At 38.5% G+C, this 26,534-nt stretch overlaps 1 protein-coding gene across 2 annotated transcripts in view; it reads right to left on the bottom strand.

Moving 5' to 3' along the window:
* Window positions 1–26,534, bottom strand: part of Prkdc (protein kinase, DNA-activated, catalytic subunit) — a 165,153-nt gene that overhangs the window by 126,234 nt on the left and 12,385 nt on the right. For both annotated transcript variants that reach the window (XR_015737081.1, XM_048452450.3), the window contains exons 11-24: window positions 24,841–24,987; window positions 23,424–23,588; window positions 20,376–20,544; window positions 18,746–18,795; window positions 17,052–17,177; window positions 15,190–15,342; window positions 13,359–13,471; window positions 12,869–13,028; window positions 11,579–11,665; window positions 9,956–10,075; window positions 9,258–9,417; window positions 4,694–4,800; window positions 2,249–2,339; window positions 447–607 (exon numbers count right to left, since the gene is read on the bottom strand). Coding sequence is in view for 1 of the 2 variants with exons in the window: in XM_048452450.3 (XP_048308407.3) it covers window positions 447–607; window positions 2,249–2,339; window positions 4,694–4,800; window positions 9,258–9,417; window positions 9,956–10,075; window positions 11,579–11,665; window positions 12,869–13,028; window positions 13,359–13,471; window positions 15,190–15,342; window positions 17,052–17,177; window positions 18,746–18,795; window positions 20,376–20,544; window positions 23,424–23,588; window positions 24,841–24,987 (1,809 nt within the window). In the remaining variant the exon portion in view is untranslated. The remainder of the gene's footprint in view (window positions 1–446; window positions 608–2,248; window positions 2,340–4,693; window positions 4,801–9,257; window positions 9,418–9,955; window positions 10,076–11,578; window positions 11,666–12,868; window positions 13,029–13,358; window positions 13,472–15,189; window positions 15,343–17,051; window positions 17,178–18,745; window positions 18,796–20,375; window positions 20,545–23,423; window positions 23,589–24,840; window positions 24,988–26,534) is intronic.

Below are 26,534 nucleotides of genomic sequence, written 5' to 3'. Positions count from 1 at the left end.
TCAGACTCTGAAGGTCATACATTCATAAGAAATATATTTCACACAGTTTAGAACTATACATCCTGGCTTCAATTGTAAATATCACTTTAGTGAGTACACTTTGGAAGTACATTAAAAGCTTACAAGTTAGTGGTAACATTTGAGACTATCTGTTTCCAATGTCCCAGGTTACGAAGATAATTGAACTCCTACCAAGTTTCATCTTTAAACACACTTTGCATTATATTTCTATTACAAAGAACTTTTGGTATATAAAAGCTTTGCCAGGTTATTACTACTATAATTTATACTTAACTTTCATTTATCAGTGACACCCACTTCTGAAATTTTTGAAAAGTAATGATACTAGAATAGCTAAAATATAGTATCTGTTTCTTAACCAACACATACATGTTTTTAAAGCAGTACACTATGAAAAAAAAAATGAATGATAGAAAAAAAAATACTTTTGTCTGTCGGTCACTAGCAGAAAGAGCTAATTCAGTGACCCGAGGCAGGAAGACATCCAGATAGATCACAGGCTTCATCTCTCTGAAAGGAACTGCAAAGCTGAGCCTCTTCTCGCTGTCCCACGCCACACACTTCTTCATTCTCTCTCCTGAAGCAGCTGATGGAAGAGGTTAGAAGAGTGCTGTTCAGTCCAGAGCTTCCCCCACAGCTCAGGAGCTGAAGCAGGGTACTTCTAAAGCATTCTGTCTCTATTCTACTTCAGATAGGAACGAATACTAAAACCACTGATGGCTCTTATTTCTAAATTTAACTTACTAAAACCAATATTCAATAGGAATATCCAAACTTAAGTCAAAGCTACTTAAAGTATATGACATAAAATAAGTACAATTCAAAAAAAAAAAAAAGGCTCCTCTTTGCCAGGTGTGGTGGAATATGTCTTTAATTCCAGTACTTGGAAGGCAGAAGCAAGGGGGATCTCTGATTTCCAGGCCAGCTGAGACTACCTAAGACCTTTTCTTAAAAGGTAAAACAAAACAAAAACAAAATTCTTTTAAAGGGACTAGGGAGATAGATGATGGTTCAGTGGATAAAGTGTTTTCCATACAAGCATGAGAACCAGAGTTCAGACTGTGTGCCTATATGTAAACACTGGGTGAACATAGCAGTCTTCCTATAATCCCAGTATTGAGACAGATACCTGGCGCAAGCTGGCTAGTTAGACTAGATGGACAGGGAGTCCTTCGTTTATCTCAAAGAATGAGGTGGAGAATGATCAAGAAAGACCCCTGACATCAGCCTCAGGCCTCCACATACACACGTACCACCAAAATTTCCTCTAGAAAATACTTTCCAAGTAAGGTTCTAATTTCCTAAGTAGCTAAAAGTCTCCAGTTAACACTGAACTTCAAAAGTAAAATCAGCTGAGTTTTTAATAATACAGAAACACTCTAAAAGCATTCACATATTAAAATGTCAAGTTTAGCACTGGAGAGAGGGCTCAGTTGTTAAGAGCAGCACTTGTTGTTCTTGCAGAGGACCTGTGTTTGGTTCCCAGCACCCACGTGACACTTCACGTAACTCGAGTTCCAGGGTATCAGATGCCCTCTTCTGATCCCCATGGACATTAGGCATGAATGTGATACATATACATCCTCCATTCAGGCAAAATGTGAAAAATAAATAAATTCTTTTAAAAAGTAAAAACATGAGGATATTAAATTTAACCTTCTCTAATGGTGGTTACCGTTGGTGGGGGCTGTCCTCACCTAAGGCCAGAAGGTGGTGTCTGCAAAGATTAAAAAGTCTTTGAAAGCCCAGCATGGTTACACACACCTCAATTCTAGGATTCAAGAGGTAGAAGCAGGTAGGTCTTTGAGAGTTTGAGTCTGTCTAGTCTATATAGCATGGTCCAGGCCAGCTAGTTAGTCAGGGGTTCATGGTTCATTCTTCTCAAAAAGAAAAAGAAGAGACATATAAAAGAGAAAGTATGTGCTGTACTCTGAGTATAATTTCATATTCTGGATATGATCAGACAGGGCAAATTAAACCTGATCAGTTTAGAGGAAATCTGAACTAGAATGCTATGCTACGGTAGCCCAATGTGGTGTGCATCACTACAGCAGCAATAACACTGATTTGAGCAGAGCATGTGGGAAATGTTGTGGACACTGGCTATCACTGACCGGGTGACTCTGAAATCAGAAGCATGCCTGGAGAGGCTGCTGACAGGTAAGCAGACTCCTATTCAACTCTCAGTACAAGTGCATCTACAGGGTTATTTTAGAGAAGAGCTTACCTGTTACAAGATTTTTGTTTATTTGTCCTCCTAGAAATCCCAGAATTTGTACTACTCTAATTCTTATTTCTTCTAAAGATAGCGCTTCATCCTGAAAAAAATGTACAAAATATGTATATGTATACTTACATGATAAAACAGTTTAAAAATTAAAGGGAAGAGGAAAGAATACCTATTGGTAATGTCTTCTAGTCGCTAATTAAATCCTACCCAGTAGTACTACAATGCTACTGAGAATCCATTAAAGAAGTTGTATCTCTTCCTGTTTTGCAGATGGTGATCCAGCATAAGGCCAGCAGCTCCAATGTTTGTGGAAGACTCTTTAGACTCTACAAAGAGTACCAAGGACTCCCAAAGATCTTTTGCTTATATGGGTCACACTCCTAAATACTGCAGTAGAAATTAAAATTTTAAAACAGGTATCATTTTAAAAAAAACACTACCCCAACATTATGTTAAAAACAACGTACTTTTATGAAAATTAGTCTTCAAAACAAAGCCCTCCAAAGAGTGAATCTGCTTTACACTAGTGCAAAGGGCTTTTGTTTTATTCATAGAAATCACGGAGCTCACAGGGTGTAGGTAGAAAAAAAAGTAGCATTTTGTACTCATTTTAGATAACTGATTATCCTTCATGTTGTACAATGTACAGTGTGAAGCCTAATCAATGAACTTTTACAATATGCTAAATTCACTTATCTTGCACTCTGAATGGATTTTTTTTTTTTTAACAATCATGCATCTGAAAATTCTGGTTCACTAGAGCAAGCAAATTTCCCAAATGTTGACACATTTCATTGCAGATGTCTAAAATTACAGTTTTTGGTATTATGACAAATTTCATGAAAAAAAAACTGAAGTATCAGCTATCAAGTTCATTGTAACAGTTGTGGGTTAGAAATGTTTCCCCTGAAGTAGCAGGCTTTCTTCATTCCTTGAGGGAAAAGGTTGGCCAAATCCAACTCTGAACTACCCGGGAAAAGAGAACCTCACCTGAGGAACTGGCTCTATCACACTGGTCTGTGGGCATAACTATGAGGGCATTTTCTTGATTCAATGTTTAATGTAGGAGGACCCAGCCCACTGTGGGTGGTGCTACCCCTGAGGAGGTCTTAGCTTATATGAGAAAGCAAACTCAGAAAGGTATGGAGAATCAGTCATGAGCTGGTTTTTTTTTCTCTCTCTCTCCATGATCTCTGCTTCAGATCATGCCTCTGGTTCCTACCCTGGCTTCCTTGATGATGAACTTAAACCCGTAAGCCCCATTCTTTCCTCCCAAAGAATAAGGAAAGAGGAATATACACTAACAATTATAATTTTAATATGCACCTATCATAATCCAACTACTGCCTTCCACTATGATCCTCTGCCTGAGTGCTACAGACCTAAGCAGATACAGGATGGGTTAGATTTTACTGGGCTCAGTTTGTATTCCTGCTTGCTTCAGCTGGATCCCCTTCCTCTTATTTTGAAAAATCAAGTGGATACAAAGCTTTCTAAGAAATGACTGACACAGCTAGTCTTTAAACAAGACCCTCTTTGATAAACAAAAAAATGTCCTAATCAGTACCCCCACCATTTGTTTCTGAAACATGCTTAGGTTGCAATGGAAGCTTTCCTGCAGCGGTCATGAGACCAGAGACCACAGTAATGTAGACAGGGATTTCACCTGAGTTCTCCAACTCTGAGTGCTGCTTGGCTTCCTGAGAGCCTGGTTTCTGTAATACCCCAAGTTGGTTTGGTCTGTGTTTTATCACACCAACAGAAAGCAAACTAGGACACAGCACCCATGAAGGAAGCAGGAATTTCAGCACAAATTCAAAAGCATCCCCTAAGAGTTGTTCTGCCAGGTGGACTTTGAGGCTGCATGCCTGTGGAAGTATGCATCCTGTCTCATCACAAAGAATGCTAAATAAAATGCAAAACAAAACAACCACAACAAAAACCTGTTACCCACACCACACAAAGACCAACCAAATAAAAATAGTATGGTGGTTTGAATAAAAATGGCCCCCAAGGGATCATATATTTGAATGCTTAGTCACCAGGGCATAACACTATTGAGAAGGATTAGATGTGGCCTGATGGGAGTAGGTGTGGCCTTCGAGGAAGTGTATCACTGGAGCTGAGTGTTGGGGTTTCAAAAGCCCAAGCCAAGTCGTGTCTCTCTCCTCCTGCTGCCTGCCGATCCAGATGTAGAACTCTCAGCTATTTCTACAGCACCATGTCTGCCTGTGTGCTGCCATTCTCCCTATCATGATGAAAATGGATTCACTCTGAAACTGTGAGCCAGCCTGAATTGAAAGCTTTCTTTTATTGTAAGAGTTGCTGTGGTTAAGTTGCTGTTCTATTCACAGCAATAGAACAGTGACTGAGACAGAAGGTGGTACCAGGGAGCAGGTACTGCAGTGACTCAAGGTAAAGAAAAGACAAAGGATTTCTTACTGGTGAAATAGTTGTTGTCCTTTTCAGATGTTTCAATACATTCTTATTAAATCCCTTCTGGGCAGCTCGAGAAAGTGCTGATACTTCCCAGTGGCTCTTGGTTTCATCTAAGGGAATAAACAACAAGAAGATCTTAAGTAACACTCGTACTACGTTGTGAAATAGAAACATTAAAGTCTTGGTTATTTAAAATATAATTTCAAAACTTAAACTTTAAAACAAGGGCTGGAGTGATTGACTCAGCAGCTAAGAGCACTGGCTGCTCTTCCAGAGGTCCTGAATTCAATTCCCATCTGTAATGAGATCTGGTGCCCTCTTCTGGTGTGCAGGCATACATGCAAACAGAAATAATAAATGAATAAATCTTCAAAAAAAATCCCTCTAGAACAAGAAGTATTTAGATTAGCTGTTTTTTGAATATCATGTCCATCAGAAGAAGCTCTACTGGGCTTGGGTAAACCTGGACTTAAAAGAGCCTGAACCATTTTGTAGGGGCAGGAGTTAGTCCCTCATAATCAAATCCTTGAAAACTAAAGAATCCTTATGTCCCAAACAGGAGGGAAAAAGGAAAGTTATTTCTTCTAGAAGAATGCCAAATTGGACAAAAGAAGAAATGGAAGTAGAATCTATCATTCTGTATCTATCACAGTAATAAACAATTCAGGAAGAACTGTGAATGAATAGGCCCTAAAACTATTGTGGGAGAAGCTTTCATGAGGAGCAATAATTTACTTTACTTGGGGTGGACTGTGGATGAAGACTCCTGAAAGAAGTCTGTCTACAGAGAATGGCTGGCTGATTAGAATCTCAGTACCATGGAGAGGTTGGAATGTTGCAGGCCAGAGGCGAATGACTTTATCCTGGGCTACTTCTGGCCCACCAGAATGCTACTCTGCCCACATCAGAACTATTATCTTGTGACAATACATAAAAACCTTTTAGAACCTTTGGCTCACTAAGCAATTTCTTTCTATAATCCACATGCTAAGAATGACATCAGAGAGCATCTGGGGCGTATGGGATGCTTCTCCCATTTCTCTGAATCTGCCTCTCTCATGTACCCACCAATGTATTTTAAGCTTGCTTTGATTTTTTACTTTCTCTGTTCCATAAAACTATAAAAACTGTGAAACTGCTTCGAAACTGGAACATGAAATTTGAGGTAACCTAAAGCTGTGTTCTCAGTCCATAGTCACTCAATATGGTTCCAGAATAAACTATCTCTTACTTCCCTTGAAGATGAGAACCATGAGAAGCCGGTCATTGGTGGAGAATGCCTTTAATCCCAGCACTTGGGAGGCAGAGGCAGGTGGATCTCTGTGAGGTCAAGGCCAGCCTGGTCTACAGAGTGAGTTTCAGGACAATCAGGACTACAAAGAGAAACCCTGTTCAACCCCACCAACCCCCCAAAAAACAACTACTACAAAAGATAATGAGAGCTGTGATTTTTATGGCAGCGGGCACATGTGCCACAGCATGTGGTAGGAGGACAACATGCTTGGCTCTCTCCATGTGGGTCCAGGGGATTGCACTCAGGACATACGCCTGGCAGGGTACTTTTTTTTTTTAAGTAGAACAAATTTAAACTCATGAAGGAAAAGTGAGAAAACTCTTGAGAGTAGGACAGGTTTCAAGAGAGGAATACCACTCATTAATCAGAATCTAATCATGAGAAAATATTAGAAAAGCCCAAAACATGCGATGCTTAAAGTTATAGTATATAATAATGTTTATAAAATACAACACCTTAAAGGATTCAAGGAGTAAATACCAATCACGTTCGTACCAATGTCCTGATTTGAACCTGTTTGCAGGGTTCAATACAGCAATGACTTTGATGTGGGAAATGTACATCAAAGAATTAAAGGGCGCTGGGGCAACAGGTTGGCAGCTTAGCTTTCAGTTTTCCAGGAAAGCTTTCTACTTACACATTTTATTCATCATTGCTTTATGACAGTGCTTTAAGGGAGGATGCTCTAAGACTGTAAATGTGGACAAATGAGAAACCTTGTGGGTATCTTGCTGCCAAGCCTGATGACCTTGGATCCACATGATGGAAGGAGAGAACTGATTCCTTAAGCTGATGTCTGATCCTCAATCATGGAAAGTGGCTCATGCATACTTCCCACCCACAAATAAAATACATTTTATTCAAAGAAAACATTAAATATTACTGTTCCTCATATAGCTTTGCAATGAATAAACTTTAAAAGTTACAAAATGTTTTTTAAAGACTCAAGTTATGGAGACCAGTTGTAACATCTATTTATTTCTCTTATTAACTGTTGACGTGGGCTTATTTTCTATGGCCTAAATGGTTAACTCTACAGCCGTGAAGTTATTGATCTGTAGCTGCATGGTGGCTACGGTTCACTTCAGAAAATCTTTAGTTCTCAGAGATAAATCCTGGTATTCAGAGGAATTGTGGCACTACCTCTGTTTCTCTAGTTCTCACCTTTTTACTTTAATTTTTTTCTTAAGCCTGGAAGCTTAAGATAGGTCTAAGGTGTCTTAGATAGGATAGAACTCACACAGGACAGGAACCTGGAGGCATTCTACACTATGGATACATGCTCAATCCTGTTTACTACTAAAACAACCTAAATGTCCCACAACTAACAAATGCATAGTAAAAATACTTAAATGGAATAGTATTCAGCTGTTAAAAAAACAAAACTTCAAATTTTGCAGAGAAATAGGTAGTACTAGAAAAGATCCCATTGAATGAGGTAACCAGCTCCAGAAAACAAATGTCACATGGTGTCTGTTATTGGAGGCTCCTAACTCCAAATCTTCAGATATGGGTACAAAGCCTGTAGTATCTACAGAAACTAGGAGAGTGAAAATGGAACCACTGCCTGTATGGGAAGGTTGGGGAACAATAGAGAAGGAAGTAGCAAGGTATGAGAGATCTCAGAGGGGAAATGGACTTTTAGGGACAGGGGATGGAAGTAAATATGAGTACAGGAGGTAGATAAAACAACAGTAAGGCTATCTGGAAAAGTCACAAGGAATTATAATATTAACTACCTTTTACAAAGAAAAAAAACGTGTAATACATATAATTCTGTGTATAATATACCTATATAATTTTAATGAACTTTTCTCATCTGGGTTGGCCATATTCCCTCTAAGAGCCAAAGATCACCTAACAAAACTCGCAATACCAGATTCAAGAAGCCCTCTTTTGAGCTGTTTGTCAAGGCTGTCTAAAAGACTCCTAAAATATACAGTCTATTGTTGTTCCCCTTGGCAACTCTCCACCCAGAGGCAGAAGACAAGTCCCTATTGCTAAACACACCATGCGCTTCAAAAAAAAAAAAAAACAAAAAAACAAAAAAAACCGGCCCAGAGACTCCTGAGTTGGAACTGACCTTAATAACCTCTCCCTGAGGACTAGTTTCATGGTATCCAAAGGCAACATCCAGGTTTTCAAAGGAAGAAGGCAATCAACAGTCTCCCCCAGTGATGATGCTTATGAACCACATCAATAACCCACATAGTATTGATAATCCCTTGGCATGCATGCCTTGGAGGCAACCAACAGCTCTTCTAATTGGACTTAAAACCCTCTCAACAAGAGGGGTACCAGTCTGGTACTAAAAACCTTACTAACTAATCAGTGCCAGTGAAGCCAGTGTTACTGGAGGAGAATCCCATAGCCACTAACTTACTAAACCAGCATAATCCTTAACAACAAACTATAAACACTTGTCCTTTTACAAGTATAGTCCTCAACCTTTACCAAAGAAACTTGTCTTTGCAATAGACAGACTACTACAGAAAACCACAACCAATCATAATGCAGAATTTTGGGGACCAATTCCAACAGATACGACCACATTAAGGGCTCAGGGAATACCGTAGAAAAGAGGGCAGAGAGATTCTAACAGCCAGAGGATCAGGGAGTTATCTATGATATCATGTCACCTAGCAATATCAGAAGCCACACCCATAAAGACTTCACCAACATGATTGGCCTAATATTAACTGAATAAGAATTCCATCAACAAATATGCGAAACAGAACAGAGAAAAGTCCACATGGCTTCAACCCTGTAAAAAGAACTTCATGCAATTGAGAAAAGCTGGGAGGGGTGGTCTTACCAAAGAATAGCACACAATTCGTTGTTCAGTGCCAAATGGTCAGCCATGATAATATACATACAAGTAACATTATATAAACAACAGGTTATACTTAGGAATATACATGTATGTACATATGTACATATACATAACTGCATGTAATAACAGTTAGTGAAAAAAGAGGCCATGCATTTGAAGGAGAGTGGAGAAGGGCATATTGGGGGATTTGGAGGGAGAAAAGGAAAGGAAGTAATCTTGTAGTTAAATTATAATCTCAAAAAAAACCCCACTTCAATTTCCTTCCAGTTTATAAAATATTAACAAATTAATCAAGAAATGACAAGCTGAAAGAAAATCAATCAAACACATTATGAATATTCTATGTTGAAACTTCACAAGTTAAAAAAATACTAATAGTCCAACTTTGTTATCACTGCAATTTTATTTATGATACTCATCCAGATTTCTATAAAACTTACCTGACAAGATTGAAGTTTTAAGGTATCCATCAAGGCAGGGGAGAATGTCTTTGTAGAAAGGCTGCATTACAGACTTATTAATGTGAACCGACCATTCTTCAAGGGCATGCAGACCTATTTCTGCCAGAGGCATATGGCTCAGGCCCAGTTTGAAGGCCATCTATATGTCAATACAAACAAGAAAAATTAAAACAGGAAGTTAAAACTTACAGAAACAAAAAACAATTATTTTACAGTTTTTTTAAATTTATTTATTATGTATACAGTGTTCTGTCTGCATTTTGTCTGCACACCAGAAGAGAGCATCAAATTTCATCATAATGAGGTTGCTGAGAATTGAACTCAGACCTCTGGAAGAACAGCCCTTAACCTTTGAGCTATCTTTCCAGCCCTATTTTATGGTTTCTAATGGGTACGTTTTTATTGCTAGCCCCTAGACACTACTAAAGGTTGTAAAATACCAGAGGAAAACAAGGGAAAATGGCCCATGGTTGGGGATTTACTGCAGGCTTTCAGCACATGTAAGACCTAATTCTCAGGTCAATTTGTAAAGGAGGAGCAGAGATACCGCTGATACTCAAAGCCTCACAGCTAGAAGTGTTCAAACAGAGGCTGCTAGGTAACCCCCTGATTTAATCTTGATATTTCCAAGTCTTCTAGTAAACAAAGCAGTGATAAAAGTAAGAAAATGCACCTACCTGCAATGCAGGAACATAAGCTCTAAGATCAAGTTCAATGATGTCATGCGGCAAGGACAGAACAAAGGTTAAACAGGAGGCCAAAAGTTCATCTTTGTACTGCTTCATTTTAACTGATACCTTAACAAGAAAAAACACAAACAAGTTGTGTATCTGAATATAGCTTACAATTCTAAAGTGTGAAAAAACACCATGTAGCCTTTATTTGTCATGATTACAAAACAAAACGCTAATTCTCAGAAAAAGTTCACTTAAGTACTGATTCCCCTTATATGAAAAGCGAAGGAAAGGGGTGAGGTATGATCAAAGTACATTACAGTTAGATACAAAAGTATTGTAATGAAAGCCATTATTATCAACAATTATTTATTAATATAGGACAATAAGAACTATATTTGAGTTGTCATCACTCAGCTGAATTATTTCCAAAAATTCAAGAGTTTTTTTTTTTTAAATTTATGTGCTGTATTGGGGTTTTGCCTGCATGTATATCTATATGAGGGTGTTGGGTACCCTGGAACGGGAGTTACAGAAAATGGTGAGCTGCCATGTGGGTTCTGGGACTGAACTCATGTCCTCCGGAAGAACAACTAGTGCTCTTATCCACTAAGTCATCTCTCCTGCCCCCTCCAGAGACTTTTGAAGCAGCGATTTCTTGTTTAAGTTTTTAAAAGACCTTACTACCAAGAAAAGCCTGTCATCCAAATGCTTACCTGCCTGAGGAGAGAGGAACACAGGCTCAAGGGTAGCCTTGGCTATATTTCAAGACCCTGTCACAAAAAGTAACTAAGGCCAGGAAATTCCTCACAAGTCAAAGTACTTGCTATCAAGTCTGACAATATAAATTTGACACCCAGGTCACATAGGGTGGAAGAAAATGGGCTTTTACAGGCTGTTCTCTGACCATCACACGTGTCACACACACAGATAACAAGTAAACATGAAGAACAAAAACAACAGCCAGGTGGAGGTGGCACACCTTTAATCCCAGTACTTGGGAGGCAGAGGCAGGAGGATCTCAGTGAGTTCAATGCCAGCCTGGTCTACAAAGCAAATTCCAGAACAGCCAGGACTGTTACACTGAGGAACCCTGTCTCAAAATACAAACAAAAAACAGCAAAACAACCAATCAAAAACAAAACAAAAACAAAAAAACACCCCAAAACCCATTAATCAAGAATATACACAAAACCTCAGTTGCTCCCGATTTGAATTTAAGAAACCAATTTTCAAGGCCAGTGAGAAGGCTCAGTGAGTAAGGGTGCTTGCTACCTGCAATTTATCATCTAACATCCATATGTGTACCATGACACCCAAGCACCCATAAACACACAGAAATGTATTCTATCGAAAAAAAAAAAAGCTGACATGATGGCACTCCCATTTGATCCTAGCATTCAAGGAGGCAGAGGCAAGCAGAGCTCTATGAATCCAAGGATAGCCTGGTCTACATAGTGAGCTCCAAGTCAGTTAAGGCTGCACAATGAAACCCTGTCTCAAACAAACAAAGAGACAAACCAAACTTAAAAAAAATTATGTCACTGATAATCATTAGAATTTTTTCACTATGCATTAATTTAAGAATATCCTGAAATACATTAAGATAGAATACTTAAATATTACCTCTTTGCCAAATTTTTCAAATAAAGCAAAACAAGAATACTTTTCTGGATCTTCAGGAGAATGCTTCAGACGCTTTGGGCTAACTCCCTGTCAAATAAAATAGCAAATTAGTATGCTAAGCAAGAATCAAGTACTTCCACACCCGTATCTGCCAGTTCTCAATCTTTGCCCAGAGGATGAATCCATTTTATGTCCCCACATTATAGTTCGGAGAAGATGGAGACTCAGTTCCAGGATGCATCCCGGTAGAAAGAGAGTAGGGGAGAAGGTTGAGGCCTTTCCAAAAGCCATACACAATGGCTAACTCCATCCTTTCCTCATCTTCCAGTGAAAAACAATGTTGGTTACACCCCAGGCTTCTGTGTGACCAACAAGAACCTCAGCTTTACAACCTAAGTCATCCCCAAATTTCAGGGCACCAAGTCACTTAAAGGGTTAGTAACACAGATGTCTGCAGCCTGAGGGGCCTCTGATTAGTTAAGTCTTAAGAAAACTTGAGGCCTCTAGAGTAATACTTTGGTGACAGAATCACTCTGAATTAGAAGACTCTCACAAAGGTATTTAAGAATCAGAGTAGATGCCTTTAATCCTAGCACTTGGGAGGCTGAGGTAGGCAGATCTCTGTGAGTTCGAGGCTAGCCCTGGTGTATAAAGTGAGTTCCAGGACAGCAAGGTTGTTACACAAAGAAACTCTGTCTTGAAACACAAAACAAAACAAAAATCAGAGTAGAAGTCAGGCACTTGGAGGCAGAGGCAGGTGGACTCTGTGAGTTCAAGGCCAGCCTGGTCTACAAAGAAGTTCCAGGTCAGTCAGGGCTGTTAATAAAGAAAAACCCTGTCCTGATAAAACAAAATAATAATTTTAAAGAAAACAAGGATACAAAAAGAAGAAAATGCTAAAAATCTTTTAAGAGTCTTCGAATTAACATTTACATACCAGTTTTTCAATTATTAAAATTAGACTTTAAGAGGCTGGAGGGATAGCTCAGTGGTTAAGAGCACTTGGTTGCTCTTTTAAAGGACCTGGGTTCAATTCCCAGCAACCACATGGTGGCTCACAACCATCTATAATGAGATCTGGCACCCTCTTCTGGCATGCAAGCATACATGGAAGGAATGTTGTATACATAATAAATAAATAAATCTTTAAAAAAAAAAAAGAAATAAAAAAGTAAACTAGACTTTAAAACTACATATGCCATATGCACACATTTTATAAGCACCTTCCCAGTAAGCTTATACAAGTTTAAAAGAAACGTAAGAATTGTTCAGGTCCCCAGAAACACTTACCTCAAAATATTTTATTTTCCTGGCATTTTTCACTGCAATAGAAAGTAACTTGTAGAAACCACTGATGAGTGGCAACCGTGTAGACTGTAAAATTAACTCATATGCAAATGAGTATACCCATGGCTCAAAAAGTCTTATCTGTTTCTTAGGAAGAATCTCCCTATAAAAACAAAATATTTAAGGAAGAAATTTTCATTCTATTAATTCTTATTCAGCTTTAAAATTATGAGATATTAAAAATGATAGACAATTCCACTTATCACATTTTTTGACATCGCAATACCTTTAAAGATATATATGCTCCTTTTTTCCTGCCTGAGGTCTTCCAACTTTTTAGAAAAATAAAAAAGCTAAGTCTACTGCTAAGAATATTTTAAAGGTTGGCAGAAGCAATTTTAGATGATTTCAACTCTTACATTTATATAAGAGGTCACTTCTGTTAGGGGTAATAAACTGATACATTCTTAAAGAATTAAAATTCTACAAATACCTGCAAAACTCCACCAGGTTAATGAAAGCTGAAAAATCTTTTGGTTTAGTAGGTTGCAAATTAGCAGCTGGATCTGAAGTTGGTATCACCCAAACACCAGTTGTGCTTCCATCCTGAAAAATTGTCCCAAAGCAAGAATTGTTCTATTTAACACATCATTCAACAAATAACGTTCCAATAAAATTGTCGCATAGAAATGATTTATAAGGAAAGAATGCAGAAGTGAGGAAGACATAATCGAGTCCTCAAGGGTTTACATTTTAAGAACAATGGGAATTATAGAAGCAGTAAACCAAAAGACTCACAAGAAAGAATGGGGCAAATACAAAATACAAGGTGGGAGGATATTGTTTTCTTATCTTAAAAGGTTTTTGAGACAAGGTTTTACTCTGTAGCCCAAGCTAACCTTGGACTCCTGACAGTCGTACTGCTTCTGCCTCCCAAGGGTTGGAAACCAGCAACACTATAGCCAACATAAAGGAAGTGCTATCTTCTAAAAATGATGACCACACCTTGACAGACAAACTTCAAAAAGGAGAAAGTATCAATAAGGACTCATGGGTTTCTAATTACTAAATAAGAGAATAATGCATGGGATTAAAGCAAATGAAAGATACTTATTTTCAGAAAATACATTTTATTTTATTTACGTATGCACTTTTTTTTCTGAGACAGGGTCTTACTATGTAACCAGATGAGCCTCAAATTTGCTACATAGTCCAGGCTGGCTTTGAACTCCTTATCTTTCTACTCAGTCTCCCAAAATCTATAATTCAGGCAGATAAGACCATATCCAGTTCATTTTTTTAGCATATTTTTAAGTTTGTTTTATCAAATTTGTAATCAGACATAATTTTCGTACGCAGGTTCTACTATTAAACAACTAGTGAAAAACAAAAACCGAGTATGGTAGTGCATACCTATAAGCCTAGCACTTAGGGGAAATGCTCAGTCTACGCTGTATAGTGGGACTCGGTTTCAGATGAAACAAAACTAGCGTAAAAATCTGCAAATGACTGGGAGCCTGGCTGTAACGGAAGTGGCAAGTGACAAGTGACAACATCAAACAAAGGGAAGTGGCTAAGGTTAGCAATGACAGGTGTGTTCTAAATTGTACGTGAGCTTGCTGATACTGGTTCCAGGAAGAATCTTTAGGAATGGTTTGTACGCATTTGTTTATGTGTGTCTGAAGCAGGTTTTAACCCTACAGTACATGCTAACATAGTCCAGGATGGCTTTGGATTCCTGGCAATCTTACTAACTCAACTTTCACAGTGCCAGAATTACAAGGAGACACCATGTCCAGTCAGCTTAGCTGAATAGTCTTAAAAATAGACTTATTTTTACTTTCATTTGTGTGTGTGTTTCTGTCTATGATATATTATGTATGTATGGGTGCCTGTAGAGGCCAAAAGAGGGTGCTGGATTCCCTGGAGGCGGAACCACAGGTAGTTGTGAGCCACCTAGCATGAGTGCTGGCCACATGAAGGTTTACTGAGGCAGATTCTCATTTGATAACCCAGGCTTGCCTTGAACTCATCATATTCCTGCCTTCTCAAATGTTGTTAACAGACAAGTGGTACCACGCCTGAGTAAAAAAAAAAAAAGAAAAAAAAACAGTATACATACTATGCACACAAATCACTTTTTGAATAATCTGTTGGTAACACATTCTATGCATTGGGTCATATGCAACAGAAAAGCACCTATGGCACATATCATTGCAAAGAATCCCATTTTCCTTTCTCCCTTAGAGATGTAGTATGGTCCTGAGCATGCAAAGAGTTGGCATTTAAACAATGCAAAATTATTGTTGAAAAAAATTTCTAACCTCATGCTCTCCAACAGTCTGTTTCTCCAGTGTAAGATCCAATTTTTCCACAATCTTCAAAACTGATCTTATAAACTCATCATAGAGTAAATGATTCAAACTTTTAAGGGAGGAATTCACAAAGAGAAATGTTTCATCTGCTAAAATAAAATCCTGTAAATAAAGAAAAATTTAAAGACTTCAAAATCTGTGCCCAGGTGGTGGTGGCACATGCCTTTAATCCCAGCGCTTAGGAGGCAGACAGGTGGATCTCTGAGTTCAAGGCCAGTCTGGTCTACAGAGCTAAGCCAGATCAGCTTGGGCTGTTACACACAGAAACCCTGTCTCAAACAAACAAAACACAAAAAAGATGTCTTTCATTGTATAACTTTGGAGCCCATCCTGGAACTTGCTCTGTAGACCAGGGTGTATTACTCAAGAGGCATTATTCTAATACAAGTGATATAATTAACTAATGCACACCAACCCCTCAGAATTATTAAATGAGCTTGATTTTATCCACTCAGCAAAGACAACAGTGAAAGAATGTGCTTAGCACACTCAAGGCCCTGGGTTTAATTCCCAGGAGGAAGAGTGGGTGGAGGAGCAAAGAAGAAGGGAAGACAGAGAAAGAAATAGCTAAAGCAAGAGGGGTAGACTAAATGGGGGAGAGAGGACCATAACCGTCCTGCTATGAGCAAGATTTTTAAAAACGAATTTGCTTTTGCAATGCTGAAGAAAAACCCAGGATTTGTTTGCATGTTAGACAAATGCTCTAGTCTTGAGTGATATCACTAGCCCTCGTTTTACTTATTCTGGTTTTACTTTTAACTGCCTTGACTTACACTATTTTAAATATGCTTTAAGAACTTTTGAAAGTTAGTAAAACGAAATTCTGAAATGTCTTACATATGTTCTTACTAGTTTTTATGTCAACTTGATGCAAGGTAGGGTCATCTGGGAAGAAGGAATTGTAATTGAGAAAATGCCTCCAAAGGACTGACCTGTAGGCAAATCTGTAGGTAGGGTATTTTCTTGATTTATAATTGATGATACAGTGGGAGGGCCCAGATAACTGTGGGCAGGACCACCCCTGGGTAAGTGAACATGCAGGATAAAAAAAAGCTGAGCAAGCCACGAGTAACAAGCCAGTAAGCAGCCTCCATGACCTCTGCTCTGCTTCCTGCCTGCGGGTCCCTGTCCTAACTTCCCTCAGGGATAAACTATGATGTGGAAAAGTCACATGAAATAAACCGTTTCCTCTTCAAGCTGTTTTGATCACGGTGTTTTATCACAGCACAGAAACCCTGAGAAAGACACCTCGGTAACTATGGAGATGTTTTGTTTTGTGTTTCTGAGACATGGTGTCTTGTCTGCTTGGTTTGGGTTGGTATTGATTTAGTGGAGTCTCAAGTAGAGAAATAGAGTATTTTAATAGCTCTTTGTTTGCTTGTTTTTCGAGACAGGGTTTCTCTGTGGCTTTGGAGCCTGTCCTGGAACTAGCTCTTGTAGACCAGGCTGGTCTCGAACTCACAGGCTGCTTCTGCCTCCCAAGTGCTGGGACTAAAGGTGTGCGCCACCACCACCTGGCTAGCTTTGAAATTTTATCAGGAGTTCAAGGTGATTCTTAGCTACATACAAAGTTTGAACCACGTTAGACCCTCTTTCAAAAACCAAAACCAAAACAAAACATAACAACAACAACAACAAAAAGGTTAGAGAGGCGGCTAAGTAAAAAAAGGCCTTTGTCCCCAGCCTTGCAACCTGAGTTTGATCTCAGTGAAAGGACAAAACTGACTCTTAAAATTTGTCCTCTGACTGCCACACTAATAAGTTCCCAGATAAGGAAGAGTAATAAAAATATACACATTTAAAATTCTTACCATCATCTGGTCACAGCTTAAAAGATGCTGAAAAAGATCCACATAGTCTTTGTATGTGGGCACTTTCCACTTGCCCGTTCTGACTTCCCCTGAGGCCCATTGGTTATCAGACTTAGACTCAACATCCTGGAGAGGAAGAAAACAATCCATTATTGATTGGTAGACATATGAGACAGCTGCTGTCAGAACACAAACAACGTTAACAGAATTTTCTAAACTAAAATAGCAACCAATACAACTTCTGCAATAAATTGAAGAAAGACAAGAGAATAAAAGACTAAAAAGGTTAAGTCAGTATCTGTAGTCAATACACCTTCTAAGTCCACTACAAATCATCCCTCCTCTCATGTGATCCGATCTCTCATTCCATTCGTGCTCCTCTAAATTCTACACACTTTTATAACATTTCCTAGATTATAAGAGAAAAAAAAACAGCTTTCTTTGTAAAGATGTAGGTAACAGGAACAGGAAGATGCCTCAGCACGTAAAGCCATTTGCTATCAAGCCTGATGACCTGTGTTCTATTCCTGGAACCCATATGGTGGAAGAGAACTAAATCCTGAGTGTTTCTTCTGACCTCCACAAGCATGCACACACACATGCACGTGCGCGCGCACACACACACACACACACACACACACACACACACACACGAAGAAAAATTTAAAGTGTTGCAGTGATATTTTGTGTTTAACAAATAAAGCTTGTCTGAAGATCAGAGTGAAGAGGTAAGCCACTAGAGGTCAGGTGGTGATGGTTCACACCTTTAATCCCAGCAGTTGGGAGTCCTAAGCCTCTAATTCCAGCACTAGGGAGGTGGACACTGGAAGGGATATGGCTGCACAGAGAAGAATATAAAGTGAGAGAAGATGAGAGCTCAGTGTAGTTTGAGGTGCGGTGGAGACAGATGCAGTCTGGAGACGCAGCCTGAGGACACAGCCTGAGGACAGGATCAAGCCTTTGGTCTGAGCATTGGCAGAGGTAAAAGGTCTGTCTAGTGACTGGCTCTTCTGCTTCTTGGATCTCTCAGCTTTCACCCCCTAATATCTCACTCTGGGTTTTTATTAAGAACAATTAGAATTCATGTTACAAAGTGTATGTAACATAATTTTATTCCTTAGAAGTATATTCATCTAATAGGCTGGTTTTATACATGAAATTTCAAAATGTAAGACATGAATAAGCTAGAAATGTGGCTTGGTCGGTAGATTGCTCGCCTAGTACACACATATCCTGGCCTCAATCACCAGCACTACATAAACGCGGCATACTGGTGCACACCTATAATCCTAACATTTATGAATTACAGAAAAGAATACTGGGAGTTCAAAGTGATTCTTGGCTACATATCAAGTTTAAAGCCAGCATGGGCCAACATGGAATACTGGAGACTTTGTCTCAAGAAAAGGGTAGTGAAAGTTAAAAAAAAAGAAAGGTTTTTAATACATTTACATGCTAAACACTGTTTCTTTTTCTTTTTGATTTTTCAAGACAGGGCTTCTCAGTGTAGCCTTGATTGTCCTAGAACTCACTCTGTAGACCAGGCTAGCCTCAAACTCAGAGATCCGCCTGCCTCTGTCTTCCTTGTGCTGGGATTAAAGGAGTGCAGTGCACCACCACTGCCCAGCCTAAAACACTTGTTTCTAACATCCAGTGATAACACCAGTTTTTAAAACTTTAGATTCAGAATTTACCTTTTGAAGGAACACTGGTTTAGAACATATTCTAATTAAACCTTGATGCACTGAAAATGAAAAAAATGAAAGAATGATGAAGAAAACACTGAGAAACACAATCACTCAATAAAAAAACATTTTACCTCTTAATTTCTTTTTTGAAATTTTTTTTACTATCTTTAGTTTTAAATTCTGAAATACTGAGAGTCAGAAACTAAAGTGGGTATGGTAACACACATCTATAATCCCAGCATTTAGGAAGTAGAGGCTGGACAACTATGGAGCTCAAAGTTAGCCCAGGCTGCACAATGAGACCCTGTCTAAAATAAAATAAGAATAAATTCAGAAGTCAAAGATGCTTAAAAAAAAGGTTTCTTGGCAAAATGTCTATTGCTCAGGCCCTGGGGAAAACTCTACTACCATTACTTTGATAAATGTACCTATTATAAAACTGTCTTTTAAATATTTATGCTTGTGTACGGCCACATGACTCTGAATGCACTGCATCTTCCCTAAAGTTTTATAGAGAAATGTCTCTTGGCAGTAGGCACCAGTTAATGCAGAGGCTCAAAAACCAGTCAAGGTGCTGATAATTAAGTTCTCGGCCTCAAACATCATCACCATCACTACCCCAAGGCTTAGGGAATATCTTGGAAGAAGGGTGAAATGGATGTAAGGGCAAGAGGACGTGTAGGGGTGCTATGAAATGCTACCCTCCAGACATGACATGACCATTGTATCTACAAACTCAATGCAGCTATTACCATCTGCACAGAACCCAGTCAACAAGATTAGTCAGCACTACAACAGGCTGCACCAATTGGACCCAGTGGGCTATTAACAACAAAATAAGGAGAGAACATGAAGGAGTTAGTGTGAGAGGGAGAAAAAGCTGGGGGTTGTGGTGGTTTAAATACGAATGACACCCATAGGCTCATTCATGTTTGGATGTTTGAACCCCAGTTAGTGGAACTGTGTGAGAAGGATTAGAAGGTGTGGCCTTGTTGGAGAAGGTGTGTCCCGGGAGGTGCAGTTTGAGACTAGAAAATCCCTTGCCAGGCCCCGAGTCCCCTCTCTGACTAAACTTATGGATCAGATGTGAGCTCTTAGATACTCCTTCAGCACCATGTTCCCTGCCATGAAGACGTGGACTAACTCTGAAACTGTACGTTCTCTTTTATAAAAGGTACCCTTGGTCACCATGTTCTTCACAGAAATAGAACAGTAACTAAGACACTGCTTACATGCTTGAAATTGTCAAAAAAATAAATGAAAGAATGTGTGGGTTTTTTTTTCTTTTCTTTCAAAACAGGGTTTCTCTGTAGGTTTGGAGCCTGTCCTGGAACTCACTCTGTAGACTAGGCTGGCCTCAAACTCACAGAGATTCGCCTGTCTCTTCCTCCCGAGTGCTGGGATTAAAGGCATGCACCACTACCTCCTGGTGAAAGATTCTGTTTAAAGAAGAATAGTAGGTACCACTGACTCTAAGTTCTAATAATGAAAAAGATTTTGATTCATCAGATTGAAAAGTTCTCTAAAAGTACTATGTACACAAAAAATTAGGAAACCAGATTTTCTATGAATATATCAACTAACATGTTAAGTCTTTCAGCATTTACCACAGTAAGAATGAAAATGGCAAGCTTACCCACAGTACTAATGAAATTCCAGTGAACTGGTCCTTTTTCTGCTAAGGCCAGGAAAACTTTTACTATTGCTTTACAACACACCAACTGCATTTTGGGACTGTACTGAGGGAAACTGTCTATCTGTACCACCATGAGATGTTCCAGAACAGGAGTATATACTTCAGGAACCTACCAAAAATGGAGAAAAAACTCAAAATTAGTACAGGGAATAAATGTAAGAACAATATATATATTACATTGAATATATACATATATAATCAAATTTATTAGAACTGAAGTAGCCACAGGTAAATGAAAACTGACTTGTAATCTTAGCTATCAAACTTAACACTTACTGTTGCAGCTACCAGAATAAAGCATAACAAACTGAGTGGTATTTACAGCACAATTCTATCCTAAGCAGCAAGCAGAATCTTTTAGAAGGATAGAAAAGTTAATACTATTTTTCCTGCTCTAGATTCCAGCGTCTTCTATTTTTCTGTTGTTGTTTTTTAAGATTATTATTGTCCATAAATCTACTCTAGGATACCTAATGTATTGGAGATGGGAAGATAGTTCAGTCAATAAAGTGAATGAGAACCTGAATTCAGATCCACAGAATATATGCAACTCCAGTCTTCAACTGTGTTATATAATCCAATGGGGATATATCAGAACCTGATATATCACGAGATATATTAGAATAGTAAGACATTTCCAAATATCCAAATTAAAAGTTAATTAAAAAAAATCAAACATATAAAGAACATGTGGTGTGGGGCTGGAGCCATGTCTCAGAGTTGAAGCGCACTGGTGCTCCTCCAGAGTGAGATCCATTCCCAGCACCCACATGGCAGCTCACACCTGTCTGTAACTCCAGGTTCAAGGTATCTAATGCCCCCTTCTGGCCTCTGGTGCACAAGACATGCACATGGTGCTCCGGACATACATGCAGCAAAACACCCATACATAAAATAGATTTTTAACAAAATTAAGAAATGAAAAACCCAAGGTGTTTGTGAGGTGCTTGTCTGTGCTGTAGCATATGACTTTACCACACCCTAGTTCTGAACACACACTCTGCATCAGGCCATGGGTGATGAGACGCTTTAGTTCAAATTCAAAACTGTGCTGTTTCCCTCTTAAAGAAAATGATGGCTAATTATAAATTCTTTTGATATTTTTCCATCATCTGGTGTAGGAGGGTCTTCCGCCACTCCCTCTTACTTTAATCATCCCTCAGCGAATAAGTAGTAAATTACTGTATCTTTAAATGATACTGTGTTAGAATGTTTGGCTTTAAAAGATGCTGTCTGAAGCTAGAGACGTGACTCAGCAGTTGGAAACACTTACAGAGTATTTGGCTACCAGAGCCCATATAGTAACTCATAACTGTCTTTCTAGTTTCAGGGGATCTGGTATATTCTTCTGGACTCCCTGGACACCAGGCAAACACATGGTACATATTCATATATGTATAAGATACAAACATAAATAAAATCTTTAAAAAGAAGAAAACCACAAAACTGCTTACGTTTCTGACTTAAGGTTCACTATAAAAATCATTAAATGAATTATGGTTTGGGATTAGGACAATATTTCCAGTTCTGAAATGGCCCTAAATATACTTCTGCTATTTTGGGATACACATTTATGTCAAGAAGCATTCTCAGAACTGGTAGATGTATAATCATTTATCAACTCTGAACAATACTGAAGATACTGCTCAACCTACAGCAGCAAATAGTCAACTAGGATTTAAATCTTTATGTATAAGCAATCCATCTCATTAGTATGTAAATTTGCTTTCATCTTTAATAGATGATTAAACAAAACAGAAACCAAAGAATTATTTTAGGATAAATTTAGCTATGCTTTATTATCAGAAAGTGTTTGATTTGTAGAACTATTTATTTATTTATTTAAGATTTATTTTTTTATACAGTATCCTGCCTGTAGGCCAGAAGAGGGCACCAGATCTCATTATAGGTGGTTTTGAGCCACCATGTGGGTGCTGGGAATTGAACTCAGGACCTCTGGAAGACCAATCAGTGCTCTTAACCACTGAGCCATCTCTCCAGCCCCTGTAGAACTATTTTATATACCCAGGATTGCATCAAAATTTCCCTCACAAAAAAGAATCATGAAAGGAAACAGTTTTAGTAAACCTGCTTTAGATAATAACAACAAAAATCTATTGACACAAAAACTAAATAAAATGTTGTTGGGTTTACAGGTGTACCTACACTAAATGAACCAACATTTGATCAAAATTCCTTGTAGAGCGGTTCTGTTCTTCCGTAGAGGAGAAGGCTCAGAGAACAGTAGATGACTTCAAATATCTGTCACTCCCTCTTTATCGCCCCCACCCACATCATGCTACAGTTCCTGCTTGGGTTTACTTTATACAATACAATCGCAAAGTTCCTGGCTCAGAACTGTGGCATTCCAAACCTGGTTAAACAATGTGACAATCAAGACACCCCTAGTTCCTGATGACCACTAGTGCCACACTCTAATTCCATCAGCTTCAATTCCTGTGAGTCCCACCTCCTTTACTGCCTCCCTGAAGCTTCTGTGTTACTTTGCAGTCTTGGAGCCAATATGGGGCCAGAAGTAAGAGGAACCCTTGACAGTTCCAGCAGCCTCACTTCTTCCCATACCTTCCTTCCAGCGACCTGGGAGGTTCTAAGACAGCAACTATGGTGCTAGCCTACAAACACAACTTTCATTAGTAGTTGCTTACCAGTCCTTTGACATTTTTACTACTGTCAGAAGAAATACTAATAAGTTTGGGATAGCTGATCAGATATAAGCAATGCTGCTGGTTTCAAGAATTAGCAGTTACAATAGGTGCTTGTTAAATTTTGCTGTTTGGAAAAATAAAAATTAGTATCACCAAGCAAGTTTCTGGTGAATTATTCATTTATTTTATATTGCTATCAAGGAGCTCCACAGTTGATAACTGAACCAAGAAATCATGTGCTTTTTATTAATAACAACAAAGATTACTTGTGGAGAAGGAATTAAGTACTTATAACCATATTCGGTGTAACAATTTCACTTACTGTGTCAAGGTAAAGCAGAACACTTGCAATTGACTGGAGGAAACTCGGCATCTGGTAAACATGATCCTCACTGGCTTCGGTCTGGGTGAGGAACATCTGTTTACAGCGCTGAATGAGCTCAATGTACATGAAGTCAACATCTTTTGCATTTATAACCTTGCAAGGCTTTAGGAAAGGCAAAACAGAAACATTATCAGCATTAAAACAAAGGCACTTAAAATGTCATGTTATGACACATGATTATAAACTGCTGAATATTACCAAGTAATTTAAACTGCTGAATATTAGCAAGCTGTTTACTTATCTTATTGTACATAAAATACTGTATCTTATGCTTTTCATAAAAATGTATATTCCCACCTTAAAGAGTTACTTCTACACATTGTTAACTATGGTCTAGGCTCTGTTTAAAAGGCAGGTCTCGCTATGCACTGGCCCTGTAAGGCTTGTCACTCTAGCAGGAGACTTCTCACACACTGCCTTATCTTGTCTCTGAATTAGAGCTGCAAACAGCAAACAAATGGAGATGAAGAATAAAAGACAGAGAATGAAGAGGGGAAAGAAAAGAAAGAAGACTAAGAAATAAGATACTGATGGAAAAAGAGACAGGAAACTAGTTTTCTTAGAAGCAAATTATCACAGAAATAACTGGAGTTATTCATAGTATCTTTTATGGGGGGTGGGGTGAGTAAAGCTTTTGCTATCCTTGAATTTAGTATGCAACCCAGGCTCTTCTTCATCTGTAGCAATTTTCCCTGTCTTAGCTTCATGAAGCCTGGATTATAGGTTGGAATACAGCTGTCTTCTTAAATATGTCTTTCTGTCCTAAGAGCATCTGTCTAAAACTTTAAATGAAAACCACAGTTTTACTGTATAAATAGGGAGCTGCAGAGTAAAAAATGAAAATACAATGTTTCTAGCATTCAGAACTGAATTTATGTGGAGTTTTATTTGTCTGTTAGTATCTGAACTTTGAGGTTGTTAACCATCTCCTAAATGTGTTTAGATGACCTAGGCTGACCTAGAGTTCTATATAGTCCAGGCTGGCCACAAACTATTAATTCCCTTGCCTGTTTCCTGCACTGGAATTACAGGCATGTATCAACCCTAAATAAGATTTATGTCTTTTTTTCTACCAATTCAGGGTAGCTCTTAATAAGTTAGCTGACATTTCTTGGTCTTGGCTTTTTCTTGTAGAAAATAGACTAATAACTCATCTTGTCAGTGAGCTATGGGGATCTGAGATAATGCATGCACTGTAGTACACAGTAAACACTGAAAATTGAACTGTTAGTAGAACAAGTACCAGTAATAGCAACACAAGCACAACACGCTATTTAAAAAATGCAGTGTTATAGTCCTGTAAATAATTAAGCAAAACCAAAAACATAAAATACAGTAAACTAATGAATCATACTCCTGCAAACAGTCCATATCCACGAATAGCAATGGATAACTCCTTGTTGTTCGAATCCGCATTTCTGATGATTCCATAGAACTGTTCCATAAAGTACTGCAGTTGACTCCTGTGTGACTCTGCATCTTCTGCCACAGTAAATGAAATCTGTAATTTTATGACAATTGCTCTTTAGAAACATTTAATAACCAAAGGACTTAAACAAATATGACTATTAATATAATATTATAATTATATTTGATTGCTTTTAGTCAGAACCCTCTGCTTCAACGTACTTAGCTAACATTGGTTCAGAAAAGACCGTTTCTTAACTAAGGCTATTTTGTATGTGATGTATTTTTCCTAAAAGAAAGGAAAAGGAGATGATCAAAAAGGGCATTTCACATTTAATATTTTTCTTAGCTACATTTATTTACCTTCTTGTCGGTACACATACTACAGTGTGTTTGTGTGGAGGTAGCAAGACAAACTATGGCACTCCCACCAAGTGTGTCCCAGTTATTGAACTTAGTGGCGTCTTTACCCACTAAGCCATCAAACCCATTTCAGGTCTTTTTAAGACCCAGCTACAAGATATTAAAACTAAGTGCATGAAGAGAAAAGATAGTTGAGATCATTGTTGTCTTAGGGATTCTGCTGCTGTGAAAAACATCATGATGAAACACAATTTTGGGAGGAAAGGGTTTATTTCAGCTTACACCTTCACATCACTGAGGGAAGTCAGGGCAGGAACCCAAACAGAACAGTAATGTGGAGGCAGGAAGTGACGCAGAGGCCATGGAGTAGTGCTGCTCACCAGCTTTCTTCACCTGGCTTGCTCTGTTTGTTTTCTTATACACCCGGGACCACCAGGCCAAGGGTGGCACTGCCCACAAAGAGCTGGGCTTTCCAACATCAAATATCAGTCAAGAAAATGCCCAGCAGACTTGCCTAAGGGCCAAATTTACAGAGGCATTTTCTCAATTATGACTCCTTCCTCCCAGATGACCCTCGTTTGTATCGAGCTGGCTGACATAAGATCTAGGCAGCACAGACAGGAAACAACAGCCTATGGTCAAGAACACGGGGGCTCAAATCAGCCTTCCTAATATTAGCACAGACTCTGCTCAAGTGTGTAAACAATCGAGGTAACTAGCAAAGGCAGAGTGAGAAAATCCACTACTTCCATTACTAACTTAACAATACGCTCCCTCATTGTTCTCAAAGGCATTGTATCTGATATGGAATTATCACATACTGCTTGAAAGTTTTTCTTCCACAAAGTCTGCTATGAACACGTTTCCCAAGTTAATAATTAAGCCAGCCATAGTGGCTCACACTTATCCTAGCACTTGGGAGGCTGACTGCTAGGGCTGCTAAGAGTTCAAGGCCTAGATTCAGGTCATCCTGGGCTAAAGAATAAAAGCTTCTGGCAAAACAAAACAATAACATCCAAAAAATAATCAGATAATCATAATCACCAGAAAAATTTTCATATTACCATAAGATATTTAATCACTTAAGTCTGCACTAATACTGGATTCTGTCCTTTTCATGACTTCTATCCAATTATTTTCACTTATAAAAGCAAAAAACTTAAAAATAATTATCCCACAAGATAAAGGACAATTTATAACATCATGGTTCATAATGACACATTACACTACTATTAAAAATTAGTCATGTAAGTCTCAATGTACTATTAGCAAAACATT

This window comes from Myodes glareolus, chromosome 2, assembly GCF_982192425.1.
Source record: "Myodes glareolus chromosome 2, mMyoGla1.1, whole genome shotgun sequence".
Lineage (NCBI taxonomy): Eukaryota > Metazoa > Chordata > Mammalia > Rodentia > Cricetidae > Myodes > Myodes glareolus.
Note: the sequence above shows the minus strand (reverse complement) of the source record. Positions and strands in the feature narration are given on the sequence as shown.